Below are 23,707 nucleotides of genomic sequence, written 5' to 3' on the forward strand. Positions count from 1 at the left end.
AAAGTTTACAAACAGTCAGACAAATATGTACTTACCTACTTTCACAATTTATCATATTATTAATGAAATAAATAGTATGGATTTTCCTGTATTATTTTTTAAAATGTGGTTTAAAAATATTAGTTTATGTACACAGGGCATCAATTAAGTATTTACTTTCATTGATAGAAATTTTTGATCTTCTACTTATTTGACTTATTAAATAATTTTATTTATTTATTTACTGCAGAAGATAATCTGGCTTCCTTTAGTTTTAATTTTCGTTTAAAAAAATAATTATCGAACTATCATAAGGAATTCGTCATTCCAAAACGTAATTTATATCCACAGTTTAAAAGTATACTTAATAATGAAAACATTTCACAAATATAATCATGGGAAACTCATAAAAAATAGCAACCTATTTAGTTAGATAGGAAAAAGTTTACAATATTTAAATTAAAATCGCGCAGACCGTACAGTACCGGTATAATTTCAATGATACAACAACAACTATGCGATTATTTAAAAGGAGTTTGTTTAACTCGAGTTCAGTTCTGCAGTAGGCGCGGTCGTTGCCGCGTTTTCTTAAAAAAAAAAAAAAAAACAAGTAAATTTTACGTGCAAAGTATAGTTACTTGTGTCTGTGATTAGATTTTAAATTTCGAATTGGGTCCTGTGTTGTGCTTTTTTGTTTGGAGTGTATCGTTCGAAAACTTTGAAAAGGGAACGGTAAGTTTTTTTTAAAACTAACAACTAACTTTGCAGTTATGGGTTCTGGCCCTTTGTTTCAGAAAAATATTTTTTATTTATTTATTTAAAAAACATTTGTGGTTAAAACTATGACAAAGAATAAAATACAGGAAAGATTAACAAACAAAGGGCGACCTTATCACTAAGAGTGGTATCACTTCCAGGCAACCTCAAAAGTTTATCTTGTTTGTTTATGTTTAGATCTTAGAACTCTACTACAATAGTATTCTAATTTTCAATTATTGATTTAATTTTCAAACACCTTTTTCATTATCCTATTACAAAATTAATGTAATATTAATATGTTCTAAAATTTTCAATTTATTAGGTTTTTCTATAGGTTATACATAAAACGACATTTATGTTGTATTTATTTAGTTATGTCTTTGTATTTTAGGGACATTTAATTACCAATTTATTTAAAAAAAATTAGGCGGTTAAAATCATAATACTATCTTTAATTTTTAGATTTTTCTTTTAAATAAAAATAGGTATAATAAGACTTAGATCCTCTCAGAATGAAAAGAATTTAGATCACAGTCCACCATGCAAGTCAAGTGCGAATTAGCAGACTTCACACACCGTTGAGAACATTATGGAGAACTTTCTTGCATGCAGGTTTCCTACGATGTTTTACTTCACCATTAAAACAAGTGAGGTGATTGCTTAAAACGCACGTACCTAGGTACCTACCTAAGTCAGAAAAAAATAATTGTGCCTGGGATTGAACTTCGGACAGTCGAATAGGGAGTCGAAACCTTAACCATTAAGCTATCCCCGACAAACATTAAATATCTATTTATGGCTTAATATAATGTTTATTTATAAACTATTAACAAAGTTTCTTGAATCTTAGTAATGCGGAATAGCATTACAAAGGATTTTCTTAATATAAACATTAATTAATTGAAATACATTATGAGTAACTATGCAAACCTTAGGACGCCTTGCCGCAAAGTGCCGCGCGGAGGCAGTTCGATTTCGTCCGCGTGGATTACATACATTTCAAACCCCTATTTTACCCCCTTAAGGGTTGAATTTTCAAAAATCCTTTCTTACCGGATCTCTACGTAATAATAGCTATCTGTATGCCATATTTCAGCCCGATCCATCCAGTAGTTTGAACTGTGCGTTAATAGATCAGCCAGTCAGTCAGCTTTTCCTTTTATATAAATAGATTTTTAAATATTTCTCGTACATACATTTCTATACGTCTTCACAGACTGCGTGCCATAATTTTAAAAACTCAATGCTACCTACTAAGTTGAATACCTAAGTGTTAAAATAAGGTTCTCGTAAGAATTTCTCAAAATAGACCATGAGTGGATTTAATTAAATACTGAACTTATTTAAAAGGTATTTTAATTGTACTACTCAGGTACGTTGACCGATTTTTTAAAAAACAAACCTTCATTATATATATATTTTTTTAAATTCGATTAACAAGTCAGAGATTGGTTTTAACTCACTTTTACAAAAGCTAGCATCGTAACAGCTTAATTTTTTCAGTTTTAAAGTTTTAAGTAGGTACCAAGCAGTGATAGCCTGGTACGGATAGTTTGAACTACAATATTATCATCCCCGAGTGGTTAGGCTAGAAATAATTTGATAACGCGGACGAAGTCACAGGCAAAAGGTAGCAAAAATATTATATTGCCAGCTATTTAAACTATTTATTATAATTAAAAACAAAACTATATTAAAACTATAAATTATTTATGACGGAGTAGTTTATATTCTTAGTTTGGTCGCATAGTACGTCTAAAATGTCTTCGATTTTAGTAAGATTTTTTTGTTGTCGCGCGTAGCATAATGTGCCTGTAGCGCACTCTACGTAGCCCGGGAGCGCGTAGCAGCCGCCTATAAAATCGGGTCCACTTCATCATCATTATTATTAAGCCATCGCCGGTTCACTGCTCAATAGTTCTCCTCTCAGAATGAGTTTCTCAGTATGGTTTGGCCATAGTCACCCCTCTGGCCAAGTGCAGATTGGTAGACTTCACGCATCTTTGAGAACATTATGGAGAACTCTCAGGCATGCAGGTTTCCTCATTTTTTCATTAATCTTGATCCTAATTTCTAGTCTAAATGACCAATTTGATAGTAAAAACATACAATCAGAATAATAACGTCTATACACTATACAGTATACTTTGTGCTACCAGTGTGAAGCCGGGGTGAGGCGCAAGTTTAGAAAAACATATAGATAGAGAGCCAGCGCGTGCCAGACCTTCGTTATTTTATAAAAGCTGAAAGTTTTTCTGCGTTTTGTCCCCAGCACAGTGAGGAACAGGAGGAGGTTTTTTGGAGTGTTTTTTGTAAGAAGTGGCCGGTTTTTGTGTTCTGTTGGTGTTTATTGGTGGTGGAACTGACTGGGAAGCGCTCTAAAGTGGCACCGTGTGTGTGTCGGCGGGCGCCGGCACAGACGAAGTCCATACTTATACATATAGTTTCCCTAACTTGTAAATAACTACAAACTTGACATTGGCTAATTAGTGTAAAGCCAGACGAGAGAAAAAAATAAAAGTCTAATTTTTTATATTTTCTTTGGAATAGTATTAAAAATCACGTCATGCATTGCCAATTTTTTAACTTTATAGTCGTCTGGCAGAGAGTTGCCATGCACCTAAGTTTATTTCCTGTTATCTCCCTAAGCCACCATGATCCAAACTTCATAGTCGCTGATCGTTCCTCCCTGTGTTGGGGGCAATACGCAGAGAAACTTGCAGCTTTTATAAAATAACGAAGGTCTGGCACGCGCTGGCTCTTAGTCCAATGCAAAACATTGACATTTGAAGTCAGTATCCATTAAACCTCCTCTACTTGTAACAAGTTCATTGAAAGATCTATGTATTTAAATTCACGGCGAGCGAGATAAATCATATTTTAATTTAGCAGGAAATGCAATGCAGAAAGGCTTGGCTTCTGGGATCATTTGCATAAAAGCTTATGGTTATAATATGCCTGCAATATTAACTTACCTATGTACGATTTTTTGCGTGCATTTTTTCGTCACTTGTGTTTCGTGACTTGTATAAATCACTACCCATATATAAATACCCATATATAAATGCGAAACTGTGTTTATTTGTTAATTTGTCGTTCGGTCAGAAGGTTTTAAAAAGTTACGTGATGATACTTAACCGTTTTGCAAACCTTAACAGGGCTCTCTCCGTCACTTACTCCATACAATCGTAGTTCCAATTTCATTTGAATATTAAGCAACCAAACCAAAACCAAGAAACTAATATCTGTGCCTGTGGTGTATTAGATTTTTCTAAAACTATGCAGTTTTAAAATGACAGGGGCTCAAAGATTTGTAAGTGAATTTTTAAGACCGCGTAACTTTGAAACAGAATATTTTAACAGAAATCTGGAATACCACAGGCAATATTAGTTTCTAGAATATGTCTGCAAAATTTCATGGACTTCGGTTGCTTAATATTCAAATGAAATTGGAACTACGTTTGTATGGAGCGAGTGACGGAGAGACCCCTCTTAAACATAGTAGAGGTATGATTAGGTACTAACTTGAGCAACCCTGGCAACTCAATTTGCTTTTTTTTTTTGGTGGTCAAAGTTTAATAGACCCCTAAGTTACGTTAACTTTTCGGATGTTCGTTCTAAGCAATTAAAATATTTGACAAATTTTAACGGTGAAACAAAACATCGTAAATCGTTAGGAAACTCTACCATCCATTTCCCGCCACCTTCTTAAGGTCGTGGGTCCAGCGGGCTGGAGGTCGTCCCACGCTGCGCTTACGCATGCGGTCTCCACTCTAGCGGCCATCGGTTCTGCGACGACGTACAAATATTATAAATGTACAATATACGGAACCCTAAAAACTGAACTGGTGTTTGCAATTTGCAGTGCCTAGGACTGACAAAAATCATCGGCCTTAAAAGATTAATAATTGATTTAAGACTTAAAAAATCATAGTTAGTTAAATCAATCATAGTTAGGTTCAACATACAAAACCGATCCTGCCTACTTAAATTTTATAAAAAAATTACCAATATTTTTTATTAAATTTTGGGCAAACTACTTACTTGAAGAATACAATGTGAGATGCAGCAGCAATTGGTCAAAATGTACTTTTTATTTTTGACCTCCTTATATGGGTAAGCCACATATTTCGTGATACGAAATACAAAAAAATATTACGAAAACGCTATCGAAATTGTAGCCGATATCACAATGCAATAAAATAAAAGTTACGATATTATTTTGTACTTACCTACTTTTGTTTTAAAACACTCCAAAAAAACGTATCGTTTTACTACATAATTGCATCTGGTTTTTTCAAGTGAATAAATTTATTATAGGTACGTAATATGAGTAAAAATTTACTGAATTCTCGTTGATTATGTAAACTTGCCTACGTCAATACAATTTGCAATCAGGCATTGTAAGGTCTACATCTCCTGAGGATGCTCCGGTGTCGGGCCGAAACGTGCGTCGAGTGGTTTTGGGATTTGTGTGGTGCTGCGTGGTGTTGGTGCGTATGGCTTCCTTGGTGGCTGGCTTTTCCTGAATGTTTATCAGTGGAAGAGCGGGTGGTGCACGTTGCACCATACAGATTTGATTGTTAATCGGATTATAGCAAATTAAGGTCTTGGTTCCTTGTATATCATGGACTTCCGGAAAATAACGCCTGCTTCTATATTACATTGCCTACGTCCACATATTATCTACTCCTACTATACCTTTACGAATAAAAAAAAAAACAGAAAATGACAGCCGTGCTCCCTAGTGCAAGTCTAATCATTTGCATTTTTAATAGGTTTGAAAATCTTATATCAGGAATAAAATCAATTCAATCGGATCGCGAGTAATGTAATCCATAGAAACATAGTAAATACTAAATAGGCAGGTAAACAGAACAAAAAGTGTATTTTAAATCTCTACTCGTATGTATCAAGCGTGCTAAACAGTTGTTATTAATTACTGAAAATTATTCGTTAATGAATCCAAATAGAGTAATTAGTAAATGCAATTTTTTAAATACAGACGCTCTAAATCACTCAATTGTGCAGTGTGCTGGTTAAGCAGCGTTGGCCCAGCCAGTATAACTAGACGGGTGGTTAACTAAGAGGTCCCTCGGCAGCCCAACAGCCTATGGTCGGTTCGCTTATGAATGCTTCTGTGCCATCTGTCGGGACGAATTGTCAGTGATCCCCATTCTGTGAGTCCATATAATATGTAACCCTACCTACGGGTTGTCCGGAAGAGATCATTTTTGTGATAAAGTCGCCCTTTGTTTTACTAAATTATTATAATCTATACTTTTATTCTGTAATATTTTAAGCTGTGAATAAGTAATTAATAGGTTTATTCTATTTTTATGAAAAATTATAATTATTTATTATTGACACCTCCATTATTATTTTTTTGTAGTCAGCGTAAAACTTCGTGTTCACTTACCAACTGGGTCAAAGTCGGTAAAACGATAAAAGTGACTAGATCCTATTTTGGATTCTATCTCCGTTACTTAGATACTAGTATTGATTGATTAGCTCCGGTCTTAGGATCATAATTTAAAACTGGGTTAGCACTAGAAACAGGGATGCCACCTTTGAGTTTTATTTGTTTTGAGTTTAAATCCAAAAATTTTGTTACATTTTTGTATGAAAACATTTGAACAATATGAAAAATGCTATAATCCACAGTAACATTAAAAATGCGAAAGTGTTTTGGTCTGTCTGTCTGCTACCTTTTTCATGGCCCATTTGTTTATTCGTTTTTGACGAAACTTGCTTTAGAGATAACTTGCATCCGGGAGAATAGGCTAATTTTTGTCCCGAAAATTCAAAGAGTTCTCACGGGTTTCTCAAAAATACTTAATCCAGGAAGAAGTTGCAAACAAGAATTTGGTATACAGAAGCTTGCATCATGGAGACGGGCATATGCTTTTCTTAAGCATAGGCTATTTTAAAAAGTTTCCATGGCATTTTTGAAAATCTAAATCCACGTGGCAGAAGTCGCGGGCAGTGACCTAAATAAAAAAAATTGGTTGTCAGTAAAGTCGGTTTACTGACGATAGTTGAATGTGACAACAAAGGCCGATTGTGCTTCTTTGTCGCTCGTTCCGCGCTCTCGCTTGCACTTCAAGCCTTACATGGAACGCCTCAGAGCGAGGTAACGCCGCATGAGTCATGTTTTTTCGTGCGTGCAGCCGGCTCTATAGAATTATAAGACGTTGTCACGTCAAAAAGGAACTGACTGAATGACTAACTGACTGACTGACCGCACCGCTCGATCAGGCTGAAACTTGGCAGGCAGATAGCTATTATGACATAGACATCCGATAAGAAAGGATATTTGAAAATTCAACCTCCAAGGGAGTAAAATAAGGGTTGGAAATTTGTGCAGTCCACGCGGTTGAAGTCGGGCGTATAAGCTAGTTTTGAATAAAAGGCTTTGACTTTAACTCCAATGGAATATATACGAGTTTAATGGAACGTTATTTTCTTAAAAACTTACACTCTTAATGAGTTTCAGTCGTTGGTGACAACCCTTAAAAAGAATGCAAGGACCTCGTGCGAAAATATGATTCATTGATTGAACAGTTAGGTAATTTTTAGTCATTATTTTAAATCCAATCAATGAGTTCTTTTTTGTGGCTTATTTATTAATTTATGCGAATTATTGTCAATTATAAACATAAACTGCACGAAATTAGTGAAAAAACTTAGTCATTTGTCTTTCTATTAAATTATTTTTAACATTCATTCAAGAATTCGTTCAGTGCACAGTCTATACTTGACATAAATGAGCGTACCAACGCTTTGATACTCAGATTCAAATATCTTCAGAGTTCTTGGCATTTCAAAACCAACTAACTTATCATTATAATATTTTCTAACTTGCTTTAAGTATTGGACTGCTCATTTCAGTAGTGAATTTATTTAAATTGGCCCGAACGTAAACCTAGCATTAAATCAGTTAGGTAATCAATACAAGTTTCAGTGCATATTTGGAAATTTTAGTACCTAAAGTCGAAGTGTGTGATGAATTCATTATTATTGTAACTTTTTTTTTTCGAGGAAAAATAAAGTGACAAAAATATAGTTTTTATCGTAGTGTGTGCTGGTGATATCGTGACCTCAAGTAAGTTTTCATTTAAGTACCCCTTTTTTTAAAATGTTGCGTCTTTTTTGGTATTTTGTTCCATATTTCGGTCAAAATATATGAGCCAGTTGGCATTTCAATATTTATTGAGGTTTCAAGGGTTTACATAGGTATTTGATTCGCTCCAGCAATACACGGCGCTGCAATTGCTTGTATACAGTATGGCATATTATTGTAAATTGAATATGCATTTGAAAAGAGCAACCGCCGAGTTTCTTGCTGGCTGGCAATCCGAACCAGTGGTAGATTTTTTTGACGATTCAAAAGCACTTGTAAAAGTTTAATCGAATAAAAACATTTTGAATTTTGAATTTTGGTATTATTTTATCTAAATGGATGTAAAATACGTAGTAGGTGGGTATAGAGTAAATATTTTTATTCGAAATAATTCAGAGATTCTTATGCGCAAGTTAGGTAAATATAGAAAAATCTGTCTGTCATACATATGAAACAAAATAGGAAACGTGGACATTACTAATAGAGAGAGAGAGAGATACGCAGAAAAACTTTCAGCTTTTATAAAATAAAGAAGGTCTGGCACGCGCGGGCTCTTAGTCCGAAAAGTTTGAAATGACTATCCAAATAAATGTTTGTCCATTATTTATTTTACTGTACTTAAGGAGTAAATTGTAAATACATACCTACAACTTTTATGTCCGCTTGGATTAATATTAAGGATACAGCCTGATTTATTAAATTTCTTATTGTACCTACATAAATAAGTTACTTAGTTGTTATTTAATTAATAACCCCCTGGCCTGTTCTTAACATAATAACATCATAATAAATAGTTATACACACAATTCCTCATCCTTGAGCCCTATTCGATGTAGAGAGGCCATATTTCGATAGACAAGTAGAGATAATCCCATATAGGGCCATTCACTGATTGTGTTCTCGGTTTACCTACCTATTTTCCAATGAAATCCTCCACTAAACTGGATTTATACAGGGTGGTCAAAAAGTCGTGGATCAAACGCAATAGGGAGATAGAGGAGGTCATTTCCAGCAAAAAAAAATTCTACAGCATGGCCATATTTAAATTGCCCTAAAAGTTATGAATATTTTTGGGTTTTTTAACAAAATATCAAATTCTCTTACAATTACACTAATTTAAAAAAAAAATGTGATAAAAAAACAATAAAACAAACGATGTTGTGTCATTACTAGATAATGTATCAGCACTATAAACCTTCTATTGAGGCTCTGGCTACCAAATTACAAGAGCAATCAATTTTTTTCCAAAACTTTTAAAGGGTTACCAAAAATTAAGTGTCACTTTAAAAGCGCACTGTGGAAAAAAATGTAGTACGGAAAAATGACCCTGTATTAGAAAAACTTGCTGATTAATGCCAATTCAAATGTGGTATAATACATTACTCTCTGTTTCGTAATTCTGGTATTATAATCGTTTTTTCATGTCAAGGTGCAAATTTCAGTAGACTAGTTTAATTCAAAATTATTTAATTTACGCAATATAAGCGATTTTAAATATTTTTTTTTTCACTTTTTAATTTACACTAGAGGATGCCCGCGACTTCGTCCGCGTGGATTTAGGTTTTTAACGATCCCGTGGGAACTGTTTGATTTTCCGGGATAAAATGCATGTGTCAATTACAGGGACGCAAACTACCTCGGTACCAAATTTCATACAATCAGTTAAGCGGATTGGTTTTTAGGAATCCCGTGGGAACTCTTTGATTTTCCGGGATAAAAAGTGGCCTATGTCCGTCCCCGGGATATAAGCTAACCCTGTACCAAATTTCGTCAGAATCGGTTAAACTGTTGGGCTGTGAAAAGGTAGCAGACAGACAGACAGACACACTTTCACATTTATAATATTAGTATGGATATTTTGACATTTTATACGGACATGTCCAATTTTTTTACAAAATATGGTCATGTTAGTATGCGCTTACTGAAGCGCACTGGCGTCCTAATTAAGAACTTATGTTGTATCTGCTTTAATTAGCTTTAACATATAAATCATTGTGTAACATAATAGGTACTGGGCTATCCGCTATACACTCTACAGAGTGTTTGATAAATCTTAAAACTTGAAAAGATGAAATCTAAAACCCAACTACGATCGTCTTAACAAACACTAAAATATTATAGCATGACCCCTACTTTTCTTGATTTAACATCCGTTAGGTCATTTTTTTCGTATAAAATATCGCCTATGTCACCCGGGCCTTTACAACGAATCAATTGATACCTCATTCATCAAAATCGGCCCAGTAGTTTAGGCGCTACGGTGGAACACATAGAATCTGGATACAAACATACATAGACTGCTAAAACCATAACCCTTCCTTTATAGGCTTTGCCGCAGTCGGGTAAAAAGGTATTATGAGGTGAGTAGTAAACTACCAAATAGTAAACTACCATACATTCTTTTGTTGTCTTTGCTTAGTGCTACTTGACTAAGGTTCAAAGGGTCCTTCGAGTTCAGAGTTTTTTTTTGCGAGTTTATTTCCACGATCAGCTGTTTGTAGGGTTGTTACATAGGAGTTTTAAACAAATTCTTCGAATCCTCATATCTCCCACGGGTATTACACTACGAAGCTCATTATTTTTTTGCACATCTACACATCTCGCATACAAAACGAAACATAATTATAGTATACCTACTCGTTCAGTTTTAAATTTCCATACAAAAAGCTATAATGTTGATGCTTGCAACTTTGTTCACTTATGAAGATTTTTTAAAAGCCCTTGGAAAATCTTTGATTTTCCGAAATAAGAAGTTACAGAATATAAACTGCCTTTGTACCTGTCAAGATCTGTTCAGCGGTTGATCTTTTTCAAATACAACACACACGACAGACAGACATAAACATTTTCGCATATTAGTAGTAAAGTATGGATTTGTATAGATGTTATTGACTAGTCTCCGATCTTAGCTGTAATAAACTTTATTTTGAGAACTTTAGAACTTGAGCTATGATAAAACCTAAGCCATACGTTACGTTCACTGTACTACGAAGGCTAGATGACTATCTGCTTTATTTACATAAGCCTGTGTTAAGAACTGTAGGTACTATGTTGTATCACACTAATATTATAAAGGCGAAAGTTTGTGTGTATGTGTGTGTGTGTGTATGTTTGTTACTCCTTCACGCAAAAACTACTGGACGGATTGGGCTGAAATTTAGAATGGAGATAGATTATACCCTGGATTAGCACATAGGCTACTTTTTATCCCCGAAAATCAAAGAGTTTCCACGGGATTTCGGAAAACCTAAATCCAAGCGGACGAAGTCGCGGGCATCATCTAGGTGTTGTATATTACCACCAGGTGAGATTGCAGTCAAGGGCTAACTTGTATCTGAATAACAAGTGTAAATTAAAAATTTTCAGCACCCCCGACAAATAATTTTCAAATAAATAATTATGTATATATCTAGGCGACGTCCATCTTGACAACTTGACATTTGTCAATTGACACTTGAATATTATGAACCTAAGGGTTATCTAACCTTCTTTTCTACAAGAAAACTAGAAAATAGCTGATAACTTTTAAACGGCTGAACCAATTTTTTTGGATTATAGCTAAGAACACTCTCGATCAAGCCACCTTTCAAACAAAAAAAGTAAATTAAAACCGGTTCATTCGTTTAGGCGCTACGATGCCACAGACAGATACACAGATACACAGATACAAAGATACACAGACACACAGATACACAGATACACACGTCAAACTTATAACACCCCTCTTTTTGGGTCGGGGGTTAAAAAAGACACAACTGTCTAGCACTATGATAACTTAGTTAGGTATATGTACGTATTTTTTCAATGCCTACAATGCCAAGGTCCTGTAACTTTAAACAGAATAATTTATCGAGTACCCTTCGATGCATCCTTATTAAAATTTATGAATTTATCAATTACAACGTACATAAATTATAACGGGCAATTGAAATCATTTGCATATTAAACTATGTCACGTTTTCTATCACTGCTGTTCTCACGGTAGGTAGGTACCTTGTACATATATGCTCTTTTAAATTGTCAAGGTGCTAAATTGGTACCTACTCATAATAAGCCTATCACTGGTAGCGAACTTCTAAACACTCACATTTGTTTTTGTGTGGGGAGTACCCAAACGCACGTATAGTGGAGGTTTTTTTTTTTACTCTTTATTGAAAAGCTTAGTCACTAAGTGACTATGTCGCTTTATTATTTACAATCATCATAACTTACCCTCGAATCTTAAAAAATATTCTACTTAACTTATATAGCAATTTAGCCCGATCACACGCAGGAAATGAAACAGACGTAACATAATCAAAAATATTAAAATTTAAATCAAAAATATTACATAAACTTAACCTAAACGATTCATTCCGAACACACTCCAACAACACATGGTATATATCATCAATTACTCCACACGTGGAGCAATTGGGAGAATCTGATTTTTTTCATGAGAAAGGCAAATTTATTAGTAGGAATGTGTCCGGAGCGAAGCCTAAAAGCTGTAATTAGAGGTATTGTTGTGAAATTTTTAGATTCTCTAGTCCGAATCCAAATACAAAATGACAAAAAAACCTTTTTCAAGTATGTATACGTATTGAATTCGTCCTTCAGGCCCTAGGAAGTACTCTATATAGGTTTTCTTGACAGACACGATAGACGGACAAACCGTCAGACAGACAGACAACAAGGTGATCCTGTAAGAGTTCCGTACCTCAAAAGGAAAAACGGTTGATTGATAAACCAATGATAGAAATTCAAAGAGCTCCATTGATAAAACTGGTTCCTTGCGGAAATTGTAGGTAAAACTCATTATGCAATGTTTCACGTGAGACCTTGGGGCTGGTCATGGCCCCATTGCATTTGCAATTGCTTATCGTTTATCAATGGTGTGAGGTGTAATTATAATAATTTACAAAATTTTATTGTAATGTCGTGATGATAGACGGTAAAATGGCTGAAACCGGTAAGCAGAATTATTGCCTATTTCATCGAGATTTACATTTTTGTTCTGTTTGCCGTGGAGACCTTGGGGCCATGGAGTTTAGCTAAAAAAATCTTACAAGACACATCTGGTGACATAAAAGCATTTATGTGCAAAGGATCAGCCTGACAATTTAGTGCGAAAATGCAGCCAAATATTCTTGCCACCAATCCACGCGGGCATGAATTGTAATGACTGTAGAAGTCCCCTGTAGGCTTTTTTGACAGATACGACAGACGGACAGACGAACAGACAGATATATAGACAACGAAATAAGTCTATAAGGCTTCCTTTTTTCCTTTTGAGATACGGAACCCTAAAAATTAAGCACAAAGAACTGGATTATTGCGCGCAATCACTCAGATCATCTTTGTGTGCCTAGGCAAAGTGAGTATTGAGTTAGTCTAGGTTAGGTATTACAAAATATCCATTAGGACTAGGTCAATGTTAGTAACTTCGTGAGACCAGTGTGGAATTCTTAAAACAACTTATAAATATCTGCCTACCATATGTCTTTAATTTCGTACAAGGTTGACAGACGCACGTAATACGTACCTACCTATGTAATGAGTATTAAGGCACTAGCGATCGCCCGCGGCTTCGCTCGCCGAATATTAGTCCACTTTATTCACTATCCCATGAGAATTTCGGAAATTTCATACATATTTTTTGGCAGAGGGAACCTCGGTGCAAAAATTCAACTTTGTAACTCAATTATTGACTTTCCGTTTTATATAACTAGGTATCTACCTATGTATTTATATTTGAGTTTTACTGAAATAAATTTCGGTCTGGTGGAAGGCTTTGGCGTGACTAGTTACCATCCTACTGGCAAAGACGTGCCGCCAAGCGATTCAGCGTTCCGGTACGACCCGTGTAGAAACCAAAGGAGTATACCTCTTCCAGGTTAGCCCGCTTCCATCTTAGATTGCATCATCACTTACCACCAGGTGAGATTGCAGTCAAGGGCTAACGTGTATCTGAATGAATAAATAAAAATAGATATTTAAAAAATCCTTAATTTCGCGTAGAAAAAATAGTTACCATCTAGTACGTACAGAAATTTATTTTGACACTAGCTTATGCACGCGACTTCGTCCGCATGGATTAAGTACCTACCTACACAAATTTCAAACGCCTATTTTACCCCCTTAGGGGATTGAATTTTCAAAGATCCTTTCTTAGCGGATGTCTACTCATAATAGCTCTCTGAAATTTTGAAGTTACGAGTAAAATTCGGCAATTTTTTTTATACGCGAAGTCTCAAGTTAATGTTAGTAGGTTACCCTTAATATATTTTGTAGGTACGTAGTTGGCTTAAAATGCTTTTTTGTACAATATTTTGAGGTCCAAGGTAAACCACGGACTAATAAAAACATTTATTATTATAGTAGCGTACATTTAATAAAAAAATTGCCTAAACAAGTAATGCTTAATGCGGAAATTAGCTAATTAAACAGTTTTAGATAATAACAGAACAAGAACATTATGATTTCAAATGATAATATTTCTTTAGAATAGGTATCTTTTGTTAAAAATTTTTTGTTCACGTTTTTGTTGACGGTTAGGAGATACGATCTTTTTGTGGAATTTTATTCGTGATCTCCTAGAAAAGATTACATACCTACGAGCAAATACTATAATATGTACTTATTCTCAATGTGGTAACTTAGGGAAGTATTGAAAAATCAATAAAGAAGTAATAATATAATTGCTATTAACAACTGTTTGTAAATTGAAAATGCGCTTGTATGATGCGATAATTTTTATTCGACGCATGATCTTATAATATTATTAATATAATATAAAACAGGTATATAACAATAATTATATCTAATTCATATTAAGTAATAATAAAAATATAGCCTACTTTTTACCTCGGAAAATCAATGTTTGCACGGTATTTTAAAAATCATAAATCCATGCGTACGCAGTTGCAGGCATCACCGCCATGCATCATAGGTGTCATACAGGGATCGATTTGTGGACCTATTTTGTTATTACAGTTTACAAGTGATTAAATTTGTATGTTTACCTTGTTTCAGATAATACAGCCAAATTTAACTAGAGCATGAACATAGACCACATAGAATAACATAAACAAGATGGCGCCACAAGAGCGAACTTCTTGTTGCGAAGAGGATTCCCGGCAAAACGCACCTATAGACAACAATCTGTCAAACATAGACTTAAGCGGAAGTTTCGTGAACAAAGGATACACAAATGACCCGAGGGATAGTTCAGCTAGTGTTGCCAGCACAAGGAAAGTCTCAGATGATGGAGAAAAGAGGAAGAAAGCTACAGACTTCGATGATTTGTTGCCATATGTGGGGGAGTTCGGGTTGTACCAGAAGATTTTGTTTTTGCTGATGATACCGTTCGCGTTCTTCGTGGCGTTCGTGTACTTCTCGCAAATCTTCATGACGATCGTGCCGGAGCAGCACTGGTGCTGGATACCGGAGTTGGCGAATTTGACTGTTGAAGAGAGGTAAGAATGGTTTTAGAACTTAGTAACATTATTCCTCATCATCAGCTGTGTAATCAGCATTATCAACTGATAGACCTCCACTACTAGGTCATTTGTAGGGACTCCCACGCGCCACGGTCTTGTACCGCCTGGATCCAGCGGCTTCCTGCGACTTGTTCGATGTTTGCCCACTTAGTGGGAGGTCCTCTGAGTTCATTGCGGTTTGAGGTCTCGATTTCAGCACCTTGAGACCCTAATGTTTATCGGTTTTTCGAATTAGGTGCTCTACCCATTATCACTTTAGCTTCGCAATCCGTTGACCTATCTTGGTTACTCTAGTTCCCCTACGGATTACCTCCAAGATGCCCCAGCACGCTCCCCAGCGCTAGAGTTAACATGAGAGATTATGTGGCCTATAGTTGCGACAACCCATGTCCATCGATTGCTATTGTTAAGCAACGTTAACTAAGTTGTTAACTGGATGAGTGACCAACTTTAGAGGTCCAAATTAGGCCTTTTTATTTCCTCGTAGCTCAATTCTCTATTATGGCAACCCTTAGGCTAAAATCTATAGACCGTACTTTGAATTTGCTCAGACTTATGTTTCAGTTAAAACGAGACAGATTTATACCAGCGATACTAACTGCTGATTCATAGCTCCGTGGCTATACCTACAGCGCTTTCCCTTAAACTTAATAGTACCTATCTTAAATCTTTTTTTTTCTTCGGGGGAGGAAAAAATCCCTACGGACTTCTGCCTGCTGGCAGGGTGTGTCCGACTTGCACGGACTAAAATAACCTCCCCATGTCTGACTTGCACGGACTAAAATAACCTCCCCATGCCAAGGTGAGCACGGAACTGCGTGGCATTACTTCATGCTGACCTCCTAAATCTCTACCTTCTTATTTTTCTTTCTCTTTCCTTCGCATCATGATAGCCCTCAGCATTTGGCTATATCTATACCAGGCATCTTCGCTCGACAGCATGCGCGCTATAAGATTTTTCCTAAATCTGACCTATCTTAAATCTGAGCAAAGTCAAAGTGCGCTCAATAGCTCTCAGCCTTAGTGTGAACTGTGGATATAGACATTCGAGTCTATGATTCGCGCCGTAAACTGCAAGCCAAACACTGAATAAAAGCAGAACGGAGGTCAGTACCGCGTAATGACGGGTGGCACAGCCGATTCAACAAAACAATCGGCGCTAAACAGAAAATGATTAAAAAACCAAGGTTCAATACTTTGCTATTGTGCACGAGGCCCTTCCGGCTTCATATCATATTTTTGTGAATGTGAATTTTTTGGGGCACACTTCCTTCTTCACTACTTTTTTTTTTCTTTAAATCTGGCTTTACTCTGATTAGCCAATGTCAAGTTTGTGATACTTTCAAGTTATTGAATTTATATAAGTATGGACTCCGTCTGCGCCGGCGCCCGCCGACATACGCGCGGCGCCCCTTTAGAGCGCTTCCCAGTCAGTTCCACCACCAAAAAACACCAACTAACACAAAAACCAGCCACTCTTAACAAAAAAAACACTCCAAACAAGCACAGCACGCGCGCCAGCAAACGCCATCACAGACGAAGTCCTTTTCACTACTTACCTACCATAGTATAATTTTGAAAAAAAAAAATCTCTTTCAGTCCTGCAACACATTAATTCATACACCCTAATATTATAAAGAAAAAAGATGTGTTTGTTTTGTTTGCAACCGATAAACTCTGAAATTACAGAACCGATTTTAACAATACTTTCACCATTAGAAGCTACTTTATTCAGATATACCCTTATACCATAGGAATTGACATGTGTACCACAACCGGTCAAAAGCTAGTATGCCTTTAGGTTTTGGGAAGAATCGTCTGAGATCTTTTGGGTATGGCTTATGATTGACCAAATAGTTCATTGACTACTTATCCGCTTCTCCCTTTATGTTATTGGATGTTTTTCGAAAATTGAAGTTTTTTGGAATTATTAGTACGAAAATTTTAACCACTGAGAAAAAAAATTGAGGGGGCTCTTGGTCAGTATTTTACCTTTCAATTAAATATTCAATAGCAATTAGGAGCGTAAGCAAAGTGAAAAGATTTTTTTTTTTGTTTTAACTCGTACTACCTGTGTATGTTTAATGTACCTACATGCAGAAAAGGTTTTGGAAGCGAAAAGCAAACAAGCTCTGCCATAATATTTTTTTAATGTTAAGGAAGTACCTACCTTTTGAATGAGAAAAGTAGGGTGACAATAATTGACATAGAAATTTTTATCAAAAAAAAATAAATAGAGAATTTCAAGAATGAGTATAAATTACAAAAGAAATCATGTCTGAGATTAGACTGCCGGGGGGGTTTTAAGTTTTAACCCCAAAACCCCTTTGTCTATGACCTTGATCTGAGCCAATGCACTTAATAACTTTTATAGCTTTTAAAGATATATCTTTAAGTATCTTCAAAACTTAGAAATAGGTTCTTATTGCTGTCAAATTCAGCTGACGACTAGGCGAAATAAACTTGGCCTCTGCACGAATTCAACGACCTTTACTTATTCAACCTCAAATGTTCAAGTTCAGATCGCTACAATGTAACGGTTACTTAAGAACACTTAACACTGACGAAACGTTCAGATTATGCAACGTTACGCAAGCATTTCTAATTCTTTGTGATTCAATACCAACCATGTCCATTTATACATCCGAGTATGGTAAAAAAACTTGCCCTGACTGACTGACTGGTCTATCAACGCACAGTGTAAGCCGCTAGGGTTAAAAACTTGACATTTTGACAGTAGGTATCTATAGGTTCTGAAGGATTTTTGGAAATCCCACCCTGAAAGTTTGTAGGAACATAACTTCATCATATTTTAAGTTATATTCATGAAATCTTCAGGATGCGAGCTATTTCTGTGCTTATTTATCTACGCCGAATTTCATCAGCGCGTTAAACCGTCAAAAGGCAACACAGATAGACACTTTTTTTAACCGACTTTAAAAAAAAAGGAGGTTCTCAATTCGTCAGAATCTTTTTTCGCCATTATGGATGACGTTATGTTGTCACATTTTTAGCAATTATAATATTAATCACACTAATATTATAAAGGAGAAAGTTTGTATGTGTGTGTGTGTGTGTGTGTGTGTATGTTTGTTACTCCTTCACGCAAAAACTACTGGACGGAACTCCAGTCCAAACTCCAGTCCAGTGGAATTTCAGTCCAAACTGAAATTTGGAATGGAGATAGATTATACCCTGGATTAGCACATAGGCTACTTTTTATCCCGGAAAATCGAAGAGTTCCCACGGGAATTTTAAAAACCTACATCCACGCGAACGAAGTCGCGGGTATCAGCTAGTAAATAATAAATAAATTAAGAGTATGTGGTTGTTTGTGACTGGCTGCAAGGACCCTTCAAGTAATTTCCATGAAGTGTTATGGAAGTAACTTATCTGTCATCTTTGCCGGCACCTAGAGGCTAGAGGCACTAAGTTTTCATTGAGAATGCATGATAGTTCAGTTAAGCAATTAAACTAAACGCCAGCATCCGTTCAAACTAACCTCAGAGTGCGGATGTCCGTAATAACTTAACTGACTAATATTCGTTCAATGCAAGGCTTAGATGTTGTGTGAGTAGTGGCTGATATGACAGGTTTTGACATGCAAAGTGACAGATTAAGGTCAGAGAACGTTGGACCCTAGGAAGGGTACTTTAATTACCTCCTACTAAAAGTACTAATTAAGTTAAACAAAGTATTATCCTCATACCTTTTAAATATCGCTTGCATTAACGGTAAAGGAAAACATCGTTAGATCTACATGCCTGAGAGTTCTCCATAATGCTCTCAAAGGTGTGTGAATTCTACCAATTCGCATTTGGCCAGCGTGCCAGACTTATTATTTTGAGAGGAGACCCGGGCTCAGTAGTTGTCCAGTGATGGGTTAATAATGTTATCATGATCATTGACATTGATTCGTTCAATGCAAGGCTTAGATGTTGTGTGAGTAGTGGCTAATATGACAGGTTTTGACATGCAAAGTTACAGATTATGGTCAGAGAACGTTGGACCCTGGGAAGGGTACTTTCCCTATCATCAACCCATGACCGATACACTACTGAGCACGGGTGTCCTCTCAGAATGAGTAGAGTTGGGCCATAGTCTACCACACTGGTAAAATGCGGATTGGCACACTTCACATCACACACCTATTAAGAAGAACTAACAAGAGATTTATAGAAATTCCACCCTAGCTACGCCACTGTGGCTGACTAGTTACCTATCCTGAAAGAATCTCAGTTATATAATCTGATTTAAACGTTCATAAAAACGAATCTTAGACGTGAACAAAGCTTACATTACCATTGATTATGATGAGTTGGTTCCACGAAAGGCGTGATAATGAAGTAACCGCAAGATCAAGCAAAAAACAATACCATTAGACAACGAACAATTCTCTGTTAAAGCCGAAAAGGAATAATTAGTTATCTACGTCTTTTCCTCAAACAGACAAACTGAATTACTCCCGCATTTATAATATTATGGATTTGTTACTAGGCGAAGCCAATAAAAGCATGTAAAAAGTTTGCGTTTTTTACTATCTGAAACGGCGCGGCCGGTGCGGTGCAAAAAATTCTAAAAAGTCCCAAATACCCAAACAACAATGGGTACCATCATAACCCGAGACCGTTCTATGAAATGTTAAGTGCTAATGAAATTATCGTGACGCAAACCACATTTTAACACTAAATATCCATACTTAATATCATAAATGCAAAAGTGTGTCTGTCTGTCTGTCTGCTAGCTTTTCACGGCCCAGCAGTTGAACCGATTTTGATGAAAGGTACAGAGTTAGCTTACACCCTGGGAAAGGACATAGGCTACTTTTTATCCCGGAAAATCAAGAGTTCCTTCGAGATTCTTGAAGTCCTATCCATTCAACCGATTTACATGAAGGGCACACAGGTAGCTTGCGACCCGGAAATTGACAGGCAACTTTTATCCCGGAAAATCCAAGAGTTCCCACGGGATTTTTAAAAACCTATATCCACCGGAACGAAGTCGCGGGCATCAGCTAGTAGGTATATAAATAAAAACAATTGTCGATTTGCTAAGAACAAAAGCTGTAAATAGCCAACAAAAGATTCGTGATCATGCATTTGAATAGGAACCGCAGACATGTAAAAGATTTGCGATTATCTGATTGTATATAGGATCCGGATGTTTTCCCAAGAAACACGGAGATCTTTAAACGCTTTGATCTGGCCTTAATTCTTAGGATTTGTATCTTTAAATACATTTACATATTCTATAGAGTGTAATAATACTCTTAACATTTTATATCCGGCTGAGTTGGTTGTGGGCTCTTCTCAGACCGGGGCACGTTTCGCACGTTTAGCCAGACTCTAGTTTAACACTAACATTGTTCAATGCAGCTCAGAGAATACCCAATAGCTACAATGCAGCAACGTGCAGTTCCTTTGTCCCTTTTTGTATAGTGTAACACTATACTATACAAAGAGGAGCCACTGGTGCGAGAAATCAGAGCCTTGTACGAATATCTACTGCGCATGCGCGTTGCATCTCTCAAGTTTCAGCATTGTGTGAATTAATGAAATATGCTATATTGTACACCATCATAAATGTATAGAACCTTGTACCAACACACACGCACATACATAGTATGTTGGCACATAAGGCCAACGCACTCGGCCAATGCATCTACGAATGTGCGATAAGGCAGCACCTACGCTGATAATGATAAGCATATTTGATGACCTCTAAGGCCCAGTGGTGAGCGCTGAGATCGTCTTACAAGTTTTACTGAAGCGTCGCGTTCGTCCATAATGGACTGTACATGGTATAGCAAAAAATGAAGACAGGTTATAGTACCTATAACTGATGATTACTGATAAGGTACCACAAAAAAACGGGGTTTTTTTTTAAATCCTGTGTTTATTAAAGTTCACAATACATTGCAAATAAAACATCTGACTGACGCTAGAAGTCAACGAACGTTACGTAAATAGGCCACTCGCAGTCATGCCGCGTCTAGTGGGGCATTGACCCGAGTTTTGCACGCTATACATTGCAGGTTTGAAAAATATTGAATCACTAAAACTACAAGATTAGTTATTGGCATTGTGTTGTGTTTAGGTAGTATAATAATAACCCTAAGTTTTTGCTAGCGTTCTGGTTAGACCTTGTTATAATATTATATAGTTATAATATAGCTAACTAGTCTTCATAATTATATCAAAATCAGTCCACGCGACGCTTCAGTAAAACATCTTTAGATATATTTTCCTTTGCTTGGTGTAGTAAATTTGAGGCATAAGATATTACTTATAGTATTTGTAACGAGTTAGGAATAGCATCTAAAAAGGTATCATTAAATTTTACATTAGCTGTGAACCATATTATTATTTTATCCAATAAAAAACACGGAAATTAATTAATGCACCTATGACTCGACGTACACGCAGGTATGTGCTTTACTAGGTAGATAGATACTAGCAGACCTTGCATTAAATCACTATGTCACAATCGACTTCTTAGCATCTCAATCAATCCACGTCTACACGCAAATTATCTTACAAAAATAAAGTTGGTGCAATCTGATATACCTACTTAAGTAGTTTAAAAAAGGTCAAGCGTTACTTTAACTACAAAATAAAATAAATAAGTATATTTTCTCAAGGGACACCCAACACGTGGGATTGCATTTTACATGGCGCAATAATAATAAAAAACCGGCCAAGTGCGAGTCGGACTCGTGTCCCGAGGGTTCCGTACTCGGGTATTTTATTTGTAAAGCTCTTTCATATGATAGCCCACTTGGTATAGTATTCTTACTTTGAAGATTTGAACACATTTTTTTTTTAATGATGTAACCACAAATTCACGGTTTTCGGATTTATTCTTGTGCTATAAGACCTACTTATCTGCCAAATTTCATGATTCTAGATCAACGGGAAGTACCCTGTAGGTTTTCTTGACAGACACGACGGACGGACTGACAGATAAACAAACAGACAGACAGACAACAAAGTGATCCTATAAGGGTTCCGTTTTTCCTTTTGAGGTACGGAAACCTAAAAAGCGGTGATAGCCTAGTAGTTAAAAGTCTACTTTCTTTTCCAGAGATCGGGGTTCAATCCCGGGCACGCATTTCTAACTTTTCGGAGTTATGTGCATTTTAAGTAATTAACTGTCACTTGCTTTAAGGGGCATGAGACGGGCCTGTCCGCAAAATTCAAATTTAATTTGGTTTTTCGCAATTTGTAAACTAATACGACAACGTAGGCTTATGGCATTTTAATTACAACAATGGCAATATTATCCTCACAAGTTTATATAAAAATCTTTACTTGAAAAGGTCCAGTTTAAGAAATTAGCTCTAGTATCGACTATTCTCACAAATTAGAGCTAATTTCTTAAACTGGACTAGACTACGATCTAAACTATTATAAAAGAAACAAAAGTAGATCTAGGTAGCAAAAGTATATCCCATGCAAAAATTCAAGTCATTCCGTCCCACCGGTTGCGATGTGATTGAGGGACAAACCAACAAACAAACACTTTTGCATTTGTAATGTTAGTAGGTACCTTGTAGGGATTTGTGTTATACTATTATGGGCAGAGATAAATATATAAGAGATAAACATAAAACACAAAATATTTCACACTTTTTGCTTGAATTCAGAGGAAATAGCCATCAGTTTTTCAATAGGCAAATGAATAGTGTTTTACAAATTTTTTGTATAGCAAACTCGCCGAACCGAAAACATGCAGTTTTTGCGTCTGTTTACAACTTGGCATAAATATAACATTCTTTGGTTGTATATTTTTCAATGAAGATGATATAACTTGAGATAAGGGTCGTTAAAAATTACCGTACCGCTTCAAGCTTACCATGTTTTAATTTGATTACTATCAACTCTTCTATTACAAAACTACCTAGCTTAGGTCCGCAACTTCGTCCGCGTAAACTACAATTTCCGACCTCTATTATACCTATTTGGGGTTGAATTTTCAAAAATCTTTTCTTAGCGGATGTCTACATTATAATAACTATCTGCATGCTGAACAGCTTGAGATGTGCGTGGATAGATAAGTCAGTCAGTCATTATTTTAATTTTAACTGAGTTGCTGGACATACGAGTCACTTCTAAGCTAGGGCGCTCCATCTTAGGCTGCATCATCACTTGCTAGCAGGTCTGATTGCAGCCAAGCGCTAGTCTATTTAATTTAAAAAAAAAAAAAGGTCTCTTGTAGGGATTTCCATACGCCACGGTCTTGGGTCGCTTGAACCCAGACGCTTCCTACGACTCGTTTGATATCCTACACCTAGCGTGGGTTTTATATAAAATTACTGTAGGTAGGTACCTTTTCTCGTGCGATGCGACGTAAAAACTCCATTATT

The 23,707-nt window shown here is 36.1% G+C and overlaps 1 protein-coding gene across 1 annotated transcript in view; it reads left to right on the forward strand.

The window, feature by feature from the left end:
- The first annotated feature begins 477 nt into the window (after nucleotides 1-477).
- LOC123870793 (organic cation transporter protein-like) overlaps nucleotides 478-23,707 on the forward strand; it is a 28,897-nt gene continuing 5,667 nt past the window's right edge. Inside the window, exons 1-2 of the mRNA XM_045914231.1 lie at nucleotides 478-711; nucleotides 14,876-15,318. Of these exons, the coding sequence (XP_045770187.1) occupies nucleotides 14,936-15,318 (383 nt within the window). The 5' untranslated portion in view covers nucleotides 478-711; nucleotides 14,876-14,935. The remainder of the gene's footprint in view (nucleotides 712-14,875; nucleotides 15,319-23,707) is intronic.

This window comes from Maniola jurtina, chromosome 13, assembly GCF_905333055.1.
Source record: "Maniola jurtina chromosome 13, ilManJurt1.1, whole genome shotgun sequence".
Taxonomy (NCBI): Eukaryota; Metazoa; Arthropoda; class Insecta; order Lepidoptera; family Nymphalidae; genus Maniola; species Maniola jurtina.